The sequence below is a fragment of the Pleurodeles waltl genome, chromosome 6 (assembly GCF_031143425.1).
Source record: "Pleurodeles waltl isolate 20211129_DDA chromosome 6, aPleWal1.hap1.20221129, whole genome shotgun sequence".
In the NCBI taxonomy this organism is placed as follows: domain Eukaryota; kingdom Metazoa; phylum Chordata; class Amphibia; order Caudata; family Salamandridae; genus Pleurodeles; species Pleurodeles waltl.
Genome location: NC_090445.1, coordinates 1401018823 through 1401039331, shown reverse-complemented (window position 1 = coordinate 1401039331; position 20509 = coordinate 1401018823). Strand labels below are relative to the sequence as shown.

Genomic DNA, 20509 nt, shown 5'->3' with positions numbered 1-20509 from the left:
TCGAGCTTGTCTACAGTGGCGCCATCTTGAACAGCTACAAATGTAGCAGGAAAGAGAAAATGTCCAGGAAACAATAAAGACATATTCATGAAATCACGTAGGTAATGTAGGGAAACTACTGCATTACAATGGCCACCATCTTGGTAGTCTGTCAAGGAAGCTGTACATATAAAAAGAGAGCTCTAAGAGGGGTTTCTAAAAGGTAATTTGAATATTTCGCTACAAAACCTATTTTTATCTGAGGAAATTGAAAACAATAAATATTGTATTTCTGGTGTTGAATATATTTTATAGAAAACACATTGTAAAAAATCTAACTGATGTATTTTGTTGAGCTATTGCACGTACTTCAAAGTTGATGGTGACAACCAAACCGATCTGATGAATTCATCCTAACATGGACCATAGGTTTCACTCGATGCACTTCCTCTATGTTCATGCCGGTCCCCAAAGAGTACAAGCTGGCTTACTTCGGTCTGCTAGGTTAGGCAGGGCTCCTGGTAGTATGCCCATTCAGGCAGCAGAGGATGGAGGCAGGGGGTTTCATGGAAGTGCACGATCGGGGAGGGTAGCACTGGTGAGGAATTTACCAGCTTATCTTGCAAAAACAGCAGTGGAAAGCGTAGAAGAAAAACGGGACACCGGAGCCGCTATGGACATGAGCAACAAACCTGGGGCCTGCAAGAGACCAGACTTTTTTCTGACCAGCGGGGATCGTCTCATGGTGAGAGCCCAGGTTGAGCATAATGTTAGATCAGGATGGCCAGATGTGTTCTCTTCAGAAAGTGGGTGGCCGTGCATGAATTACACTTTCATTAGGTTCCCAAGCCTGTTATGATTAACAGTACCTGAGATTAATTTCAGCATTCCATCCATCACTTTTGTGTAAACTTCAGGGGCTCGCCCTAATTGGGACGGGTATGTCCTTATTTAATTTCTTGTCCCCCAATCGCCCTCCTCATGCTGTTGCATGTTTCATTCCAGATCTGCATTTGCTTATATCACAGTACTCTATTAATATTTTTCTCAAGTGTGGCCAGTACTTCTGCAGACTCCTTCCCTCCCTTTTTCCTCAGCTGTCACAGCAGTCTATTAGTATTAGGGCTAAATCAGCAGTGACTAAATCCTGCCTCTGCTGACTGACTTGACCTCCTATGTTCTACAGCAGTGGCTGTCATTTAGTGCAGGGTTGAACACAACTAACTCACCACCCCTGTAAGTAAATGCCTCCTTGGCATGGTTACCCCCTAACTTTTTGCCTTTGCTGATATTAAGTTTTGATTGAAAATGTGCTGGGACCCTGCTAACCAGGTCCCAGCACCAGTGTTCTTTCCCTAAAATGTACCTTTGTTTCTACAATTGTCACAGCCTTGGCACTCAGATAAGTCCCTTGTAACTGGCACCAAGGACTCTGATGCCAGGGAAGGTCTCTAAGGGCTGCAGCATGTCTTAAGCCACCCTGGGGACCCCTCACTCAGCACATGCACACTGCCTCACAGCTTGTGTGTGCTGGTGGGGAGAAAAGAGGCTAAGTCGACATGGCACTCCCATCAGAGTCCCATGCCAACCTCACACTGCCTGTGACATAGTTAAGTCACCCCACTAGCAAGCCTTACAGCCCTAAGGCAGGGTGCACCATACCACAGGTGAGGGCATATGTGAATGAGCACTATGCCCCTACAGTGTCTAAGCAAACTCTTAGACATTGTAAGTGCAGGGTAGCCATAAGAGTATATGGTGTGGGAGTTTGTCAAACACGAACTCCACAGTTCCATAATGGCTACACTGAAATCTGGGAAGTTTGGTATCAAACTTCTCAGCACAATGTATGCACACTGATGCCAGTGTGCACTTTATTGTAACATGCACCCAGAGGGCATCTTAGAGATGCCCCCTGAATACCAATCCGACTTCTAGTGTAGGCTGACCAGTTCCTGCCAGCCTGCCACAAACCAGACAAGTTGCTGGCCACATGGGGAGAGTGCCTTTGTCACACTGTGGCCAGGATCAAACCCTGTACTGGGTGGAGGTGCTTCACACCTCCCCCTGCAGGAACTGTAACACCTTGCGGTGAGCCTCAAAGGCTCACCCCTCTTGTTACAGCGCCCCAGGGCATCCCAGCTAGTGGAGCTGCCCGCCACTCAGGCCACTGCCTCCACTTTTGGCAGCAAGGCTGGAGGAGATAATGAGAAAAACAAGGAGGAGTCACCCACCGGTCAGGACAGCCCCTAAGGTGTCCTGAGCTGAGGTGACCCCTGCCTTTAGAAATCCTCCATCTTAGTTTTGGAGGATTCCCCCAATAGGATTAGGGATGTGCCCCCCTCCCAACAGGGAGGAGGCACAAAGAGGGTGTAACCACCCTCCAGGACAGTAGCCATTGGCAACTGCCCTCCCAGACCTAAGCACACCCCTAAATCTAGTATTTAGGGGCACCCCAGAACCCAGGAAATCAGATTCCTGCAACCTGAACTAAAGAAGAAGGACTGCTGACTTACAAGCCTGCAGAGACGACGGACAACGGCAACTGCTTTGGCCCCAGCCCTACCGGCCAGTCTCCAGAGTCGAAAACTATTGACACTTCCAAAAGGGACCAGCGACCTCTGAAGCCTCAGAGGACTGCCCTGACCCCCAGGACCCAGAAACTCCTGTGAGTAGCGGCTCTGCTCAACAACCTGCAACAAACTTGCAACTTTTCTACAACTTTAAAGACTTCACGTTTCCCGCCGGAAGCGTGAGACTTCCCACTCTGCAACTGACGCCCCCGGCTCGAGATCCAGAGAACAAACACCACAGGAAGGACTCCCCAGTGACTGCGACCCCGTGAGTAGCCCGAGACGACCCCAGGAGCCCCCACAGCGAGGCCTGCAGACAGAATCGAGAGGCTTCCCCTGACCACGACTACCTGTAACAAGGGACCCAACACCTGGAACAAGCACTGCACCTGCAGCCCCCAGACCCTGAAGGAACCCAACCTCAGTGCAGGAGTGACCCCCAGGCAGCCCTCTGCCTAGCCCAGGTGGTGGCTGTCCCGAGAAGCCCCCTGTGTCTGCCTGCACCACTAGAGTGACCCCCTGGTCCCTCCACTGAATCCTATCTAAAACCAGACGCCTGCTTTGCACACTGCACCCGGCCGCCCCTGTGATGCTGAGGGTGTGTTTTGTGTGCCTACTTGTGTCCCCCCAGCACTCTACAAAATCCCCCTGGTCTGCCCCCCGAGGACACGGGTACTTACCTGCTGGCAGACTGGAACTGGAGCACCCCTGTTCTCCATAGGTGTTTTGGGCACCTCTTTGACCTCTGCACCTGATCGGCCCTGAGCTGCTGGTGTGGTAACTTTGGGGTTGCCTTGAACCCCCCAATGGTCGGCTACCTATGCCCAGGAACTGAGACTTGTAAGTGTTTTACTTACCTGACAAACTAACCATTACTTACCTCCCCCAGGAACTGTTGATTTTTGCACTGTGTCCACTTTGAAAATAGCTTATTGCCATTTTAACAAAGACTGCATATGAAGTTGCTTTTATTCAAAGTTCCTAACTTACCTGTGTGAAGTACCTTGCATTTTATGTGTTTATTTCAAATCTTAAACCTGTGGTTCTTAAAATAAACTAAGAAAATATATTTTTCTTTATAAAAACCTACTGGCCTGGAGTAAGTCTTTGAGTGAGTGTTCCTCATTTATTGCCTGTATGTGTACAACAAATGCTTAACACTACCCTCTGATAAGCCTACTGCTCGACCACACTAACACAAAATAGAGCATTAGAATTATCTAATTTTGCCACTAACCTACCTCTAAGGAGAACCCTTGGACTCTGTGCACACTATTTCTTACTCTGAAATAGTATATACAGAGCCAATTTCCTACAACCCCCAAACCCCACACCCTCCCTCACCTCAAACCCTTTCACAGATAACGCAACTTGCCTATTATTGCAGCACTTTAACCTTACATCCGGAATTTGCAGTAGTGTCCAAAAAAGTTTCCCTCCATCTAGTCGAAGTTAATAGAAGAACAACATTATAGCAGTTTTTGGTAGGGGTGGGCGGTAGTGAGAACTTTGTGGTCACTGATGAGATCTAGTTTTATGGGTTTGGAGTGCTGCAGTGCTTCAGAAACTTGCCACTGAACACTGCATGGAGGAATGTTTCATGCTGAAATAGCACTGGCTTTAATCAGCTTTCTTTAACAATTGTGCACACCGTTCTTTCTGTTCTCCGATCTGCATCTTGTATAGTAAGTAACTAATGGAGATTACCTCGCTTTTTTTCCCTATTCAAAGACTGGGCTGTTTCTCGTTGAAATCTCAGTGTTGTGCAGATGGCTGAACTGTGAATCGATACCAAGAGAGGCACCCACCGCCGTCATTCTTGATATGGGAAACGAATGAGACGCCTTCCTGGAGAAGGAGGCATTTACTCAAGCATTACATAAAACCAGTGCCACTAGTACTCTGCAGTAGATTGTGAATTATGTGGCAAGTCGATAATTAGGCAGAAAATGCAACAGTCACCAAATTGCATAAATCCAGTGGCCCTGTATAAGACTCTGGCATATGACTCATCTTAATTTTTGTTTAAATATGATGTGCTTTGTAAGTCTTCCTTGGCATTGCCTGCTGTTGGCTGTTTGCTGAAGCATATGTAATGGGATGTCACCCAGCAGCTTCCTCAGCAGGTGGGACCCTCTTACAGTGAAGCAACTGTCACCGTTTTTGCACCCACTTAAGCGGCCTCTACTGTCCAAGCTCCCGTGGTATACACTCTGCAAACTAAATTTCTAAGTAATTTGCACCCACAAGTAACTAATCAAAGTCATCCCTTCACTGTAATGGTTCTCTGTATGTGAAGGAAGTTTGTAGCCTTCAGGCTATGGTGTACCTCCTGTGTGTATGTGAAGGAAGCTTGCAGTGCGGCTGGTCATGCTGTAACTGTTCTGTGTATATGAGAGAGGTTTTCAATGGTGATGCACTGTATATGAAAGGGACATTTGAAAAGGCAGTGCATTTTCTGTATCAACTCTCTGTATGTGAGGGAAGCTTGTACCTTTCAGATATAACTGTTCTGTGTATTTGAAAGAAGCTCCTTCTGCCTGTGCTGTAAGAGCCTGATTCATGTGTAGCAAAGTTACAGGTGTTGGGGGCCACCAGCTTCCTCAGCAGGTGGGATCCTCTTACAGTGAAGCAACTGTCACCGTTTTTGCACCCACTTAAGCGGCCTCTACTGTCCAAGCTCCCGCGGTATACACTCTGCAAACTAAGGGCCATATGTACGAACACATTTTCCCATAGACACAAAACGGGTAAAACCCTTTGATACATCTGGCCCTAAATTTCTAAGTAATTTGCACCCACAAGTAACTAATCAAAGTCTAACATATTGCATTTATCAGGTTAGGGTTGTTTTGCTTGCACTCTTCTATTCACCCAGGTAGGGCACTGAAACAAGGCATTTCAATAATTTGTGTTCATACCCACACGAAGTGTTGCACTTTTTGACATGAACTATCGGCATTTTAAGGAATGTGCAATATTTAAAAAACCTAATACCACATATTTCCACTCCAAACAACATACATCCACTCTACTCCAAACCAAAACACATGGGTAAAAAACATTATCATTTACAATGCCAATAGCTCTAACTCTTGCAAATACAAAACAGAGTGCATTGCAAATGCTTGTTACCTTAATGTACAGAATATGTACGAGTGGTTTGCACAACAGAGGCTGCACCTTGTCTCCATTTAAACATTCTATGTCAACACTGTGGACACGCACCAAAAAAACTGACACTTCGAAGAGTCTTGCATTGCCTATGACTTTATATGAATTCAAGGATAAAGATATTCTACATTGTAATATACATGGAAGAATTTGCACAAAATGTTGCGAGGTCTGCGCAAGCACACGGAATTACTAAAGAATGTATGACTGTTAATGAACATTTTACAATGAAGAAGAAAAGGTTATTTACCATTAATCAAAATTAGGCTTTGCAAAGCACACTTAACTGAAAACGCACCACTCTGAATCTCTAAAAAACATAAAAGAACAAGGCAGAGGATGTTGCCGTTTGGCAAAGAGCTTTACAAGTCTGAATTTGGGGACTGTGATTTATACGGTGACTGACGCTGCACAGCTGAAAACCACAGAGCAGTCAGTTAAGCGGGATTTGGTGATTTTATGGTTATGTTTTTTTTTTTTTTTTAAGAATTCCATATTTTTCTTAAATTCAACAAGTGCTTACACTACAAGAGATAGCGACTGCAATATCATGTTATATCTTTTTATACTTAGCACATAACTGATTATCTAATCAAAATCCAACATCATACCACAAGTGCTCAGTAAGGGTCACAGCAGATCACCACATTTTTGCTCTTGAGGAAAACGAGCTATAACTACACTGTTTAGGAATATTATTCATCAGAGAAATCTAAGCCATTGTCATTGCCCAGCATACTATCAATCATTTTTCTCCAATATGCGATTTTCCTCCAACTTATCATCAGATCTAAATGCAGCCATGTGTCTCTTCAGCAGTCAACCATTCTTTCAACATGTCAAAGGACCTATCGCCTGCAACCAACGGATCAGTATACAACTTTTGGCTAGCAAAAGGAATAATACTGAGAATTTAAACAAAATATTCCCATTTTTTGGTCTGGGATATAAGCCCAGAATGCAGTGTCTCATAGAAAGGTTCCACAATTTTTTCCTAGAGCTCCTTTTAAGTCCTCTGTTATGTACTTCCAAGGGTCAACTTTGGTTTGCATGTCAATATCATGCGTCAAAGATCAACTCCCTAAAGTGGCATCATGGGAATTGGTCTGATCTGGTTGGGTCTGGCTTAATTAACAATAATAGAATTACATACATTCCATGTAACATTATAAATTGTGTAAGGTGAAACCTAGCATTACCTGTGACTAATATTTTGTTCCATTTAGTATCTATTGTTTGTGTTTCAAAATCTCTTCCCTACTGTTTCCCTACCTGCACAGTGGTAACAAGAGAATCATTACAAATGCATTCCATATATTGTAGAGATCAGTCACCTTCCCTGTGTTAGTGCATGCATCAGAGTAGAAGAACTGGGTGGTCTCAGGGAAAATCCTGCCCAGGTGATACGAGAAGCTCTTACCATCTAGCATAAACTAGAATTCGGCAAGATAACAGTCCACAGTGATAGTCAGCCTCTCAAATATTAAAAACTAATTTCCACTGCGCAAGTCTCCCATTGTGCAACTTCCTCCCACATCCATGTAGGCACACTTATTTCACAACTAAGTTTATGAAAGCGTGGAAAAACCCATAAACCAGTATCTGCAATGAATAGGACTAGTCCTAGCACTTTTTTTTTTTTTTTACCACCAAGGGCCATAGCACAGGCATCTAAGAATTCAAGTGTAGCACTTTGGGGCATATTTGTTTTGGCGGCATAAATGAGGAACCCAGTGCCATTTCGACAAAACAGCTATCTAGCAGCATTGCTTCACAGTCAGGGACTTGCCCAGCTAAACTGGCAAATGCTGGAAATTGAGTTGGAAGATACTATGATTCGTAGTCTGTAAGAGCAAGCCTTCCTTTTTTATACATCAGTTTAAGAATGTTCAATTTGATCATGGGATGGAACCTAGCCCATAACAGGCAAACTATTCATCGCTTCAAATATTATCTTGGGTAGGAGCACACCAGTCCCTATAAGATACAAAGGCACCCAAGTATTAACATCTTGACCACTGCTACTCGTCGCAACATCGATAGTGGGAACAAAATGGGGTCAAAAATGTTATGCTCTCTATTATTCTTCCTATATTGAGCCCTTTCGTTCCTATGGTTACGAGCAATTTGGATTTCTAAGTATATCCTATATATAAGCTATAAGCTATATCCTTCCTTCCTACCTCAAGAAAAGTCCTTTCTTTGATGGGCCATGGCCCCTAAAGGGAATACCTGTGATCTAGTCAAGTTGGTACAGAGACTAGATATCAGAGCAAAAACCTCAAGTATCCTACGCATATTTGGAACCACTCTCAGATTCGTGTAAATACACTAGGGTACTGTCAGCATATAAAGACTCTATATGTGCCATCAGAACTACATGGATACCCAGTGTCAGCATATATTGACTCTATATGTGTCACCCAGTATAGGGATAATGAGGTTAAACCTGCATATTTTAAGAAATGCATATGTGTTTGTTTTCTTGATGCTGTGTACTGCTAAAGTTCTAACACAGTAAAGGTTTCTCCCCAGGACATGTTCTGGCATAGAAGCAACTTCATGAAGACTCTTGCTATACCTGAAGGACTTTAAAATAGGATACATTTCTCACTATTATTAGAAGGTTAAATATGTTGCATTTAATGTGAAGGAAAAGTAAACACATTTTGTGACTAACCATCAGTGTACTAAGAAATGACACACACCTGCTTTTACTTCGAATGGTAGCTCCAATTCTTTCAATGCATCTTTCTTTAAAGGAAGGTTTTCTAATTCAACAGCACCTGCAAGAACAAAACAATGCTGATGAATTATATTGGTATGACGTAATGTTGACATACATGTACTCTTAAACATATAATGAATAAACAGTAACAATTTGCTACTTTTGAGAACTTTGCCATGTTGAACCAACCTGTTTTTAGCAAAATAAGGTTAGGAGCCCCTAGGTTAAAATGCATTACAATGATGTTGAAAAAACACACGAGGCTGAAGGCTGATGCACAGCACAGTCATTCGTGCTCTTCTGGCAGACATTTGCACGGCAAATGATTTCTACAGAATCACACAGCTGGCATCCCAGACATTGCCCTAAATTAATAGCCCCTTTAATGAGGGCACAATTAGATAACATTGCAGGGAGTCCACAGTCACCCCACCCTCAGACCCAGATTTCTTTTTGTAGCACACTCCTCAACATACTGCTACTTGCTTTATTAAATGACACAGTTTAAAGACACTTTAAGCATTCTGGTAGTGTTCAATTTTTCCTGCCGAATACTGATGAACTGAGCGGGTGAGTGCGAGGGCCGGAAAGGTAAGCTGACAGAAACTTAAAAATAAAGTTTTCTGAGCTGCTGTATGTATGTATGTACCCTTTTGTTCTTCTGGCGAGTATGAAACCAGGTAAAGCCACAGCCTACTGGCACATGCACGCTAAAAAATATGAATATTCTTGTCATAAAGTAGGAAATTCACATTAGAAGATTTCGAGAGCTTATCAAGTATTAAACTGCAAAAAGTATTGAAACTATTTGTGGATTTTGAAATGACTTGCAGTACTATGGCCCGGACGCATGTGCCTTATTACTCCTAATGTATGATGGTTACATGACCTCTGTCCTGTGACATATAATCTTGTTTCTAACACGTGACTTCTTCTCTTCTCCAATCTGTAGTGCCTTGCATACCGCCTAGATAATACAAATTAGTATGCTTATGAACGCTTATATTAACTGTTTTAGTTACCGTTACGAGAGCGTGCCTAAATTTCAAGTATACACAGTATACAACCAGGAAATGTTTTCAACTGCCCTTTTATAACTTTTTCACAAACCAAATCTTTTTGTGAGAGTCGGTAAGACATGTTCCAGTCACAAACAGCCATCGAAGGAGGTTTAGTGAAAACGACATCGAAAATAAAAATCAGCCAGCTAGTATTTCTTTAACTGGCAGGACTTTTGAAACCTTCTGCAACTTGGTATACAAATAATCCTGAACTACAGAGTTACGCATTTTCCCTGCAACAGATCACTCACACAAGCCACAATTCCGCAGGTGAGGGAGTTACTTTCCCCAGCCCACGGATGTACTAGCAAATTTGCAGCATATAGAGCGGTACAATGTAAATCAAGAGTGCAATTTGATGAAATCTGAAAAAGGTGGATAAATTGCAAGCCACGACAGTAACGAGTTGATGAATAATAAAATGTTAACCAATAAGCCGTCCACATTTGTGATAATAGTGACAGCAATGTTCGCAATACAGATTTTTATATTTTGCCATATTTGTGTTTCTAAAGAACAACAGTGAATGTAAACTGAGTGAAGGACGTGGGAGCAGACAAACGAATTATGTAATTTATCAAAATGTTTTTCTGTATTAATGTGTTTACCCTTTCTGCAGTAGTAAATTACTGAATTGATTTCTGAATTAAAACAGTTTGTGTTCATGCAAAAACCATACGTAAGGATTACGTCGATGAAGACTCAGGTGAGATATTCCCTTTAAAATAATATAGGTTGGGAATTGTGATGGAATTACTGTTTAGAAACATAAAGAGTTGAGGACAAGAGTTGTTGTTCACTTATAGTATAATAGATACCCACCTTTAGGTGGGAGTGTGTGGTTGCCCTTATTTAGAGAGAGAGAGACAACAGAAAACTGAAGCCTGTTTCTCCTGCCGCAACATTCATTCATTGGCTTTGTCTACAGCAAAGGCTCAAGTTCAATGTATTTTGTACTGCACAAACAACACACCATGGAAAAGTCCACAGGTGCATGCAGAATCTAGTTACAAATTATCGCTCGAAATCACACAAAGAAGTACAGGGTTCATTAATAAATCAAAGAGTGAAAGTCTGGGGTACAACTTGTGCCCCCCACTAATTGAAATCCTTATTAGGAGAATAAGGTCAGTATGATGCTGTGGAGTATTGGAAGGACACGTGGGAATTCCCTTTACGGACTAGGTGGTTATATATATATATATATATATATATATATATATATATATATATATATATATAGTGTCATGCTTAATTTGACCACCTACTCCCACCCAGGTAGGACAGTGCCACCTGGGCAGACTCAACCTCACAGTTAAAGGAACAGGAGGGAGTGCGTAAATTAATTCCTGGAAAGATTGGGATCCAGCTAACCTAGGGAAAATAAAAACACCTAACCAGTCACCTGTGTGAAGTTACATTTAATAATGGTGTCTGTTTGGTGTGGTTAAAAACAAAGTGGGACACCTCCGTGACAGCAAGGACTCACAGGATCACCTATCTAAAAAACGGTAGCCAACATGTTTCTGCCCTTAGCAGTGAGCCAAGGAAGGTCTCGGGGCATTCATCCGGGCCTCGGATCCCTGAGACTCAAATTAGAGTGAAATAAATTATTCCAAATTAGAGGAGAGTGAAAGAGTTAAGATGAAAGGCCTACCTTACCCAAGGAAATACCTTGAGGTGGCCTGAGGAATGCAAAACAGAAAAGCAATTAAAACAATAGTGAAACACAACACTGCACAGCAAACCAAACACGTGTGACAGAGAAATTTACTCATGCACAGTATATATATGTGGTAGGTACTTCTACCACTAAGAGGAGGTAGAAAATCTTACCCTATCCCTAGAGGCTAATGGCATCTGGTATCCAGGAGGGGGAGTGTCCCCTTATTGTCAAACACTAAGGGTAAATAAAATAAAACAAAAGAAGCAAGGTAAGGGGGTTCACACTGAAATGGGAAGATGACCCAAATTTGTGTCTGCATCTATCAAAGGAAAAGCGGAAAGAAGGAAGATTACCAGCACTATCTGGAAAAGAGGGGCTGGTTGGTAGAGCGCAGGAAGGTCTGAGCCAGATAATGGAAGAGCTTGACATAAGGGCAATTAATAAAATACAGTCAGAAACGGACAATGCACGAAGGGACACAAAGAAAAAGAGAGCAGAAATATATTTTCTGTGCTGCGTGAAGTCCGATAAGTCACTCACTGCTTCAAAGGGGCGCTCGCTGTGCGCCTATGCCGTCCTCTCCTTGGACCGCTTGATAGAAAAGGCCAAGGAGAGGTGGTCTTTTTATTGAGGGTGAAAGTGAGTTGGTGCGCAAATTTAGCGTCGTCATCGACGAGAGCCCTTGTAACAGGTGTTTAAAATCACCGCCGCAGGCCCGTGGTGCAGCTGGAGGCCGACGCGGAGACCGGAAACGTGTCTCCAAAGCCGGGACCGGCGACCCGGCATTGTACTGCAGGAGGTTCAAGGCAGCCGGGAATGCTAGTTCCCAGCTGCCGCGCGGAGCTCCGACGTACTGCAGAAGGACCGCGGTCGCTGGGAAATGTAGTCCCCAGCTGCCGCAATGGTCTCTGATATGGAAGCACAGGAAAGGAAGAGAGGAAAGGGCTCCAAAGTGGAGGACAAGGGGAAGAAGGAGGGGGGAGGCAAGAGGGGAAGGCCCCAAAGGAAAAGATGAAAGATATGAAATAAAAATAAAGTCTAAAAATTAAAAATTAAAATAAGGTTAAAAAAAATGGAAGAGAAAAAGAAGAGAGATAGCACAACAGAAAAGACAAGGATAGTGAAGGGAAGGTTAATAGAAGGAGGGGGAAGGGAGGTGGACCACGTAGCAGGGGAAGAAAAAAAGGAAGAAACAAAGGGGAGGGAGAAAAAAGGAGAGGGGAAAGAGAAGAAGCTAGAATAGAGGGGAGGAGGGAGGAAACCAACCAAGTGGTGGGGGGGGTGGGGGGGGTAAGAGAGAAAAAAAAGGAGAAAAAGGGAGGGGAGAGAAAAACAAAACAAAAAGGGGAAAGAAGAGAAGAAAAGGAAAGAAAACAAAGAAGGAAGAAAGGAAGAAACCAGTAGGGCATAAAGTTAAGAGAACTCATTTTGTGAGTGAGAACCACAGGATCAATGTCTGAATGTAATCTCCAGACCCAGCGCTGTTCAACCAAGAACAGCTTCTGTGTCATGTTGATAGTCATTGGAGGCAGTTGTTCAAGGACAGTACAGGATAAGTCATCTGGAGAATGATTGTTCAAGATGAAATGGTTAGTCAGCTTGGTAGCATCACGTTTACAGCCGATTGTGCTCCTATGCTCACAGATCCTTGTGCTAACCTTCCTTGTAGTCATTCCCACGTATTTGAGCTGGCAGGGACATTTAATAACATAAATAACGTTCTTACTGTTGCAGTTAGTAAGTGATTTCTGTACCCATGGTGTCTTAAGGTCTAGGTTTATCGTTGTAGATTTGTGAGTAAACCGACAAACACTACAGTTGCCACAAGGGTGGTGGCCTGTCGGTGGAGGTAGGTGCCAGAGTGTGGTTTGTCTGGTAGGGGATTTTACCCTGGGTCTCGTATGGACCACCATGTCACGTATATTTGTGGCTCTCTTGTAGGCATGCAGCAGCTGCTGAAAAGGTAGGCCTCCAGACGTAAGGATCTTCCAATCTTCTCTAATGATTCTCTGGATGATGTTGGATAGTGGGTTAAAGATGGTAACGCACACTATTTGCTCCATGTTTGGTTTGGTTGCAATTAGTTGATCCCTATTGTTATTGCGTGCTCTTTTACAGGCTCTTCTGACCAGATGTGTTGGATAGTCCTTGGCTTATAGCTTGGTGGCCAGTTTATCAGCATGTTTGTGATAGTCTGTTAAAGTTGAGCAGAAATTGTCCCACAGGGAGGTTCTCATTCAGGGCCCCCGGATGGAAGCTCTGAAACTGTAACAAGTTGTTGCGGTCCATGGGTTTATAGTACACCTCCGTGGCCAGGAATCCGTCATTTTCATAAATTAGTAGGTCCAGGAACGGCAGCCGGTTATCGCCTATTGTCATAGTGAAGTTCAGGAAAGGATTGGCTGTATTAAGCCAGTTAGAGAAGGTGAGAGCATCTTCTTTAGTTACTGTCCAGACCAATAGGATGTCGTCTATATATCGTTTCCAAAGCTGGATTTGCTGCAGGAACGGGTTATCTACGTGGAGAAACACCTGTCTCTCAAAATTGTCAACATAGATGCATGCCAGACTAGGGGCAAATGTGCTGCCCATCGACGTTCCTTGTATCTGTAAGAAGAAACTTTCTTCAAACTTGAAATAGTTCCTCTTAAGTGCCAAGTGTGGCAGATCCAGTACAAAATCAGGGGGCGTACGTGACTCTCCTCTGTTGGCTTCAAGAAGACTACAAATAACCTCCAGTGTGACCTCCTGGGGGATATTAGTGTAGAGGGATTCCACTTCTAATGTAATCAAGAGTTCTTTGGTTTTGTCAAAAGACACAGAGTCTAGCAGTACCAGCACATCAGTGGTGTTTTCAAGATAAGTTGGAATTTTCTTCACTAATGGCTGTAGGAAGAAATTCACAAACTGAGAGAGGCTCTAGAACCGAGCCAATACCAGACACTATTGGTCTGCGTGGAGGAGGGATCTTTCCTTTGTGCACCTTTGAGAGAATGTAGAAATAAGGTATTCTTGGGTTTGATTGTACCAGGAAGGCATCTTCATGTTGGGTGAGCCAATCATTCTCAATGCCTTTTGTCACAAGAAAGGAGATTTCCTCTTGGATGTCAGATGTGGGATCTCGGGACCGGCATTTATAATGTTGGGTGTTACCCAACAAACGCTCACATTCGTCTCTGTAAATTTTTTGCGGTAAGATTACCATTGCTGCGCCTTTGTCAGCTGGTTTGATGATTATGGTAGGGTCAGATGTCAGACGTTTCAGAGCCGTGAGTTCATCCATGCCAAGACCTCAGGGGGCATTTGTCCTGTGGTCGGACAAAAGGTGGACTTGGGACGTAGTCCTGTATTTTGTTCTGGTGCCTCAAGATTCTTGCCTAAAAAGAAAGTCTTTAGGCGGATTTTGCAGAAAAAAGATCTGCTAGTTCTGTTCTAGTTTTAAATAGATCTATTTTAGGTGTAGGAACAAAATTGAGACGCTTGTTCAATGATTTAGTTTTAAGATCACTAATTATTCGGTTACTAAGATTGATAATATTGTTCTTACTGTCTGCCAGGTTAGTTATTGTGTTTTGCTCGTCCCTGGGAGAGTTTCCCTTTGTATCACGTTCTCTGGGACGTCCTCTCTTGGACGCCACTGCACCTTAAATTATCGCTCCTCAAAAAATCTGAGAAAGCCCAAATATTTAAATAGATTCCTTTAAGTCCTTATATCTGGAGTGAACTTGAGCCTGTTTTAAGGTCTAAATAACTATATTAAATGTAGAAATACATTAAAAACCTGGGTTTGCACTGATACATCACCATAGCACACCCTTCAAAGAAACCAGAACTTAATCTCTACTAAATCATCCTGGCTTACACTTCTTTGGTTTTCCCAGGTACTTTTGAATCTCTCATTTTTAAGCCCTCCTAGACCATCCGTATGTAATGCTTCTTACTTAACTAATCATATTTATAGGGACCTGGCACTTTATCAATCTAACAATATCATTACCTACTGCTCTGAGTAGCCTCTGGTGACATGTTAGTGCTAAAGAACGCTGCTTAAATACATCAAATTGTTTTATGGTTTCCGAATTTTCTAAATAACGACTTGAGATCCTTACAATTATGTTTCAATGTGTTAATGTTGTGTTGTATTTGACCCATGACAAGTTTAGTCAAGTTTTGGGTCCTATATATCCCTGAACCCAATCTGTTAATTTGCTCTTTCCCTAAGAGAAGCATATTCTTTTTTGTAACTTTAAGTGCTGGGCGACTAAACAAAGAAACAAGCATTTGCCATGCAATGGGTCTAGCGTTTGCTCGAGTTTGAGCTATTAGCGTTGTAAATTCCTGATTGGACTTTTCTTGCCACATAAATTGAAAATGAAAAGTAAAACCGTTGACCTAAGCGAGCCGATTCAAAGTGCCACGGCTGCCGTGAGTGTGAGCGAGAAGGAGACACACAAAAGGAAAAAGAAGTTTGCTTGCGGTCAAACATATCAGCAAACGTGCAATTATACATATAACAGGTTCAATGGCCAAGGCGGTAACAAAACTGCCCCAAAGAGGGACAAACGTAAAGCATTTACCAATTATTACAAAGGATTTTCGAAAGGCAAGCCCATGAATGAGTGATAGTGGTGAACGTGTGGTGGAAGTAGTTAAAAGCCCACAGATAGATTACAACACATCAGAGAGCTCACGCTCTCGACCTAAAAAGGATGAGCGTATCAATTTATTGAAAAACAAGAAGTGTCATAAAAATTATTATTAAGCAATATTTCTTCAAAGGTTGGTGAGCAGTCAAGTTGTGAACCAACTACAAATGCTCAAGATTGTACCTAAAAATCCACCACTTAGCTAAGGGAATATATGACCACTTACCAAAATGGCTACAGCTATAGGGGCAGTCTAGCAGACCTAAGGGTCCTAAAGTCATTAGTGCCTGGCACCTCACAGACAAAACACTGATGCACAAACCATATCCTATTTTGACACCAATGAGGGATCGGTTAGCATAGAGTTCACGCTCTGGGAGGCATACAAAATAGTAATCCAGGGCCAAGCATAACCTGTGATCGCTGGGGGGAAAAAACAAGAAACTCAAGACCCAGGAGGCAGAGATATAAGCCCTGCAGACAGGGGTATGGGATGGGGAGACTAAGAAAAGAGCACACTCCCTTAGACTCCAACAAAAGGAATTCAGGGGTCAGGCGGAAGGCAATACAAAGTTAAGCCACATACTGACCCAGAGACGCATCTATGATGTGGCAAGCTGCTGCTTGGTTGGGAAAACGTGACTGAGCCTGTAACTGGGTCCCGCAGCTCACCACTGAGTGGGGAGAGTCTAGGTCAGACCCAGAAGGAATAGCCAAAGGATTTGCCGACTAGATTTGCCGACTATTATGAAAATCTATACTCCGCCAAGACACAATGTACACCATGTGACACTAAGGCCTTCCCAGCTGACATAGCACTCACCCAACTCATGAAAGACCATAGACATCTCCTCAACTCTGACAAACACCTGAACGGGATAAGCCTGGCACTGCGTTCCCTTAACTCCGGCAAAGCAATGGGCCCCAACAGCCTCCCTATCGAGCTTTATAAGTGCCTCAATCAGCAACCTGGAACCTCACATACTAAAAATGTAGCTAGAAGCCAGATCCGTGGGTCAGCTCTGAGAAGATCAACGACGACCCACGATAGTGGCAATTCAAAAGGCAGGGAAGATCCCGGGTAGGTGCAGCTCTTACAGGCCCATCTCCCTCCTTAATATGAAGAGTAACTCCTAGCTATACTATTAGCCAATGGTCTTTGCCAGGTGATAACCTCCCTTGTGAATCCTTGTGACCAATCAGGCGTCATACCAAACAGGAGGACAAGACCCAATCTCAGATGACTTTTGGGGTGCTGGCTGGATCGAAGGACAAGACAGCTTCCACAATGTTGTTGTTCATGGACCCTCTCCATGTCCTTTGACACCCTGGAGTGAAACTACAGGGCTGGTGTGCTGCAGAGACTAGGCTTTGGGCCTCATTCCCTGGGCTGGATGTGTCTCTTATATAGTGAATCCATGGCACAGGTTTAGGTAAATAGGACGCTGTCCCACAGATTCCTTCTATGGAGGGGAAAGAGACAGGGCTGCCCACTATCCCTGCTGATTATTTGCCCTGGTCTTGGAGCCCTTGGCGACCTGGGTTAGACAAGACTGAGCGAGGTGTACACTAGAGGGGGGGGGGGGTTCGGCAGGGGGGAGTAATGGGAAGAGCGACATCCTATTCTATGTGACTGAACCCCCCCCCGATAATTTCCAGGCTGACCCTGATTCTCCACATTTTCTGGCAAAAGTTTGGGTACACGATTAACTCGGACAAGTCCCTCATGCACTTGATCACGGGCCCCACACCAGCCCTGCATGGTGACATCCCTATGCCCATGTCTAGCGAGGGCTTTAAATATCTGGGGATTTAAGTCACAACAGACCCGCACCTCTTCTACCAAAAAACAAATCTGGCCCCTATACTACATGGCTTTGCAGCAGGTGTACAACATAGGAGAAAGCTGCTGCTCTCCCTGCTGAGTAGGGCGGTTCTGTCCAAAATGATTACACTGCCCATGATGATATATGCAGCCCAAAACACCCCATACCGTGTACCCAAAGATTTCTTTTGAAAGATGAAGACCTTCCTATGGGACACAGGCCCTTCCGGTATAGCTGATCAAAAACTCATGTGTGACGTATATGACGGAGGAATTGGCCTGCCGGATATTAGAAAGTACTACTGGGCCACTCAGTGGTAATTAATAATTGGGCATTTGCAACCTGGGACGGCCCTTCATTCATGCTGGAAAGGTTAATATGGGGTCATGGGGGCTATTGGGAGTATTTTACGGCCCACTCCTACCACAGACACTAACAGTAGCAAGTCTGTTGGGTAGCAACAGCCTTTTTGAGTGGGAAGGGAAAACCAATAGAAATGACTCCATTGTAGTCTAGCAACATCCTGAGGAGGTAGGGGAAACTAGGAGGATTTACTAAATGGATCCTCATTGATATATCAACGGCAGGAAACATATGGAAAGGAAACTCCATGCGGAGTCTTACCGAAATGCAGAAACAATATGAGCTAGCACCTACTGAGTCATTCAGGTACATACAATTGCGCCATGCACTACTGACACACATTCTCGGGCATACCCTAGTTGAAGACTCCTCACCTCTAGAGGACTGCATCCAAACAGAACCACTACCGAAATGGATCATTTCACTCATACAGAAGAAACTGATTAACAACTCAACAGACATCCTAACTAACATCAGGACCAAGTGGGAAAACAAAGTGGGGGACTTTTTGCAGAGGGCAAATAGGAGGAAGCCACAGGGGCCTTTAGGGGGGTGGCTATTAAAACAGGAATACTCCTAAATTCAACTGTGCATCCTAAATTAATTCCATTATTCCCACACAGCCATACAGGCCATAGGTAAAAGTCCCACTGATCTCTGCTTCCACAGGTGCAGAGAACCGGGTATATTCCCACATATACTCTGATCTTGTCCAGAGATAAGGCACTACTGATGGCATTGCGGGGACTGATGGAGGAACTAGGTGCTGACATCCCCTGACAGCGAAAACCTGCATCCTACACATTTGGGGAGATGATCCACTGCCCAGATACCATCAGCTCTGGCTTTCATTGGGTCCGGCAGGGGCCAAATGCAAGATGGCACGCATGTGGGTTGCACGAAATGCATCAGGGGTGGCAGATTGAGGAAAAGACATGAAGTGGTGCATGCTGGCGGAAAAATCTAATGTAAATCCAAAAATGCAGTTGTGGTTGTAAAAGTACATAATATAGGAATGGGCTTGAGGGAGTTGGGATTCTTGGAACTAATTTTTGGTTTTAACAGCCGTTTATGTTATAATTAAGGTTTTTACATATTTTTTACACGTGTAAAATTGTTATCACATGGGAAGTGGTAATTGTTTTTTGTACATATATTTTTATAGGCCCTGATGAAGTTCCTTGGGGGGAACGAAACGCATTGACTGGGTCTGTCAGAAATGAAATGTTGAATAAAGAGATGTTAAACTACACTTCAACACCGAATTGGAGTTAATTTGGTTGAGCGTCCGCATATGCTTGGAAAGTGAAAGCTGACTCAATATAGAGTAAATAGCAGATCAACTAGTGATTTAGGAAATATATGTGTCCTCCTCATAATTGGATATTTGGCAGAAAAAAATATATCAATATACACTTGCAGAGGCTGCCCACGAAAGTGGGAAAAAATAAGGTCTCCATGGAGATTATTTCGAGGGATGGCAGAGCAGTCCTGGGGGAGATTCACGGGAACTGCGCTTGAGACTAACAACTTGATAAATGTACTGCTTTTAATTACTCAGTACCCTTGATGATTCTAAATTTTAAGTGTGCCGCATGGACTGAACTATTGTTATGAGGTCCTTTATTGGTTGTGTGATTGCCCTTCATGTGTGCAGCCTAAAACTAGGTATATGCCCAAATTGCATACCACCTTTAAAGGCTCAGGACAGGGTCCACAAGGAGGGCTGCAGTTTATGCATGTTGTTCCCAGTGATCAATTTTTTTTTTTTTGTGGGACTGAGATTCACGAAATTAATGGCCAGCCAGTGGCAGATTTTAGGGACAGTGATTGCCAAAGCAAAGTAAACAGGAACTGAGGCTATTTTAGTGTGATTTGACTGTTGAAAGTTTAAAAATACGCTGAATTTCATTGGATTATACAAGGAACAGTGTATCCACAGCATATAAAAGTTGTGCTAAGAAGATAATATCTATGTTGAAGAGTAGAAGCAACAGTATTAATCACAGTGGTATTCCACAGGAGAGCTGTCTGCGTCAGGTTTAAAGGACGCAAGAAAAACTGCTGGTGCACAAAAGGTTAGGAATGACTCAAACCCAGAAAGATGACTGCAGCCTATATTTTTTAATATGAAATTAGGATGGCATGGTCAGTGGTACTGAACGCTATGAATAGGTTAGTAAAATGACAGTGTCCTTATCCACAAAAAGCTGTGTCTTTTCCAATCATGTACCTGATGTTGGTAATTTTCTTGAACAAAATGTAAGAGGGAATCAAAAACATGTTGTGATACAGGGAATTCATCCTGTTTTGCTAGGGGCTTCAAGATAGTCAACTAGTCTGAACAGTTAGCTAAATGTGTTAGAAGCTTGGATGATCCCTAGTAAGAAGTATTTTCATTTAGCTAACCGGAACCCCTGTCTGAATATGGCTAGAGCCCGAGTATAGAACTGCTTTGCCGCCATGGCCTAGTATCTGTGCCAATGGTGTACA

At 43.3% G+C, this 20509-nt stretch overlaps 1 protein-coding gene across 2 annotated transcripts in view; it reads right to left on the bottom strand.

Moving 5' to 3' along the window:
- VPS13D (vacuolar protein sorting 13 homolog D) overlaps positions 1 to 20509 on the bottom strand; it is a 2230750-nt gene that overhangs the window by 2161375 nt on the left and 48866 nt on the right. For both annotated transcript variants that reach the window (XM_069240741.1, XM_069240742.1), the window contains exon 3: positions 8435 to 8512. In XM_069240741.1, coding sequence (XP_069096842.1) covers positions 8435 to 8512 — 78 coding nt within the window. The remainder of the gene's footprint in view (positions 1 to 8434; positions 8513 to 20509) is intronic.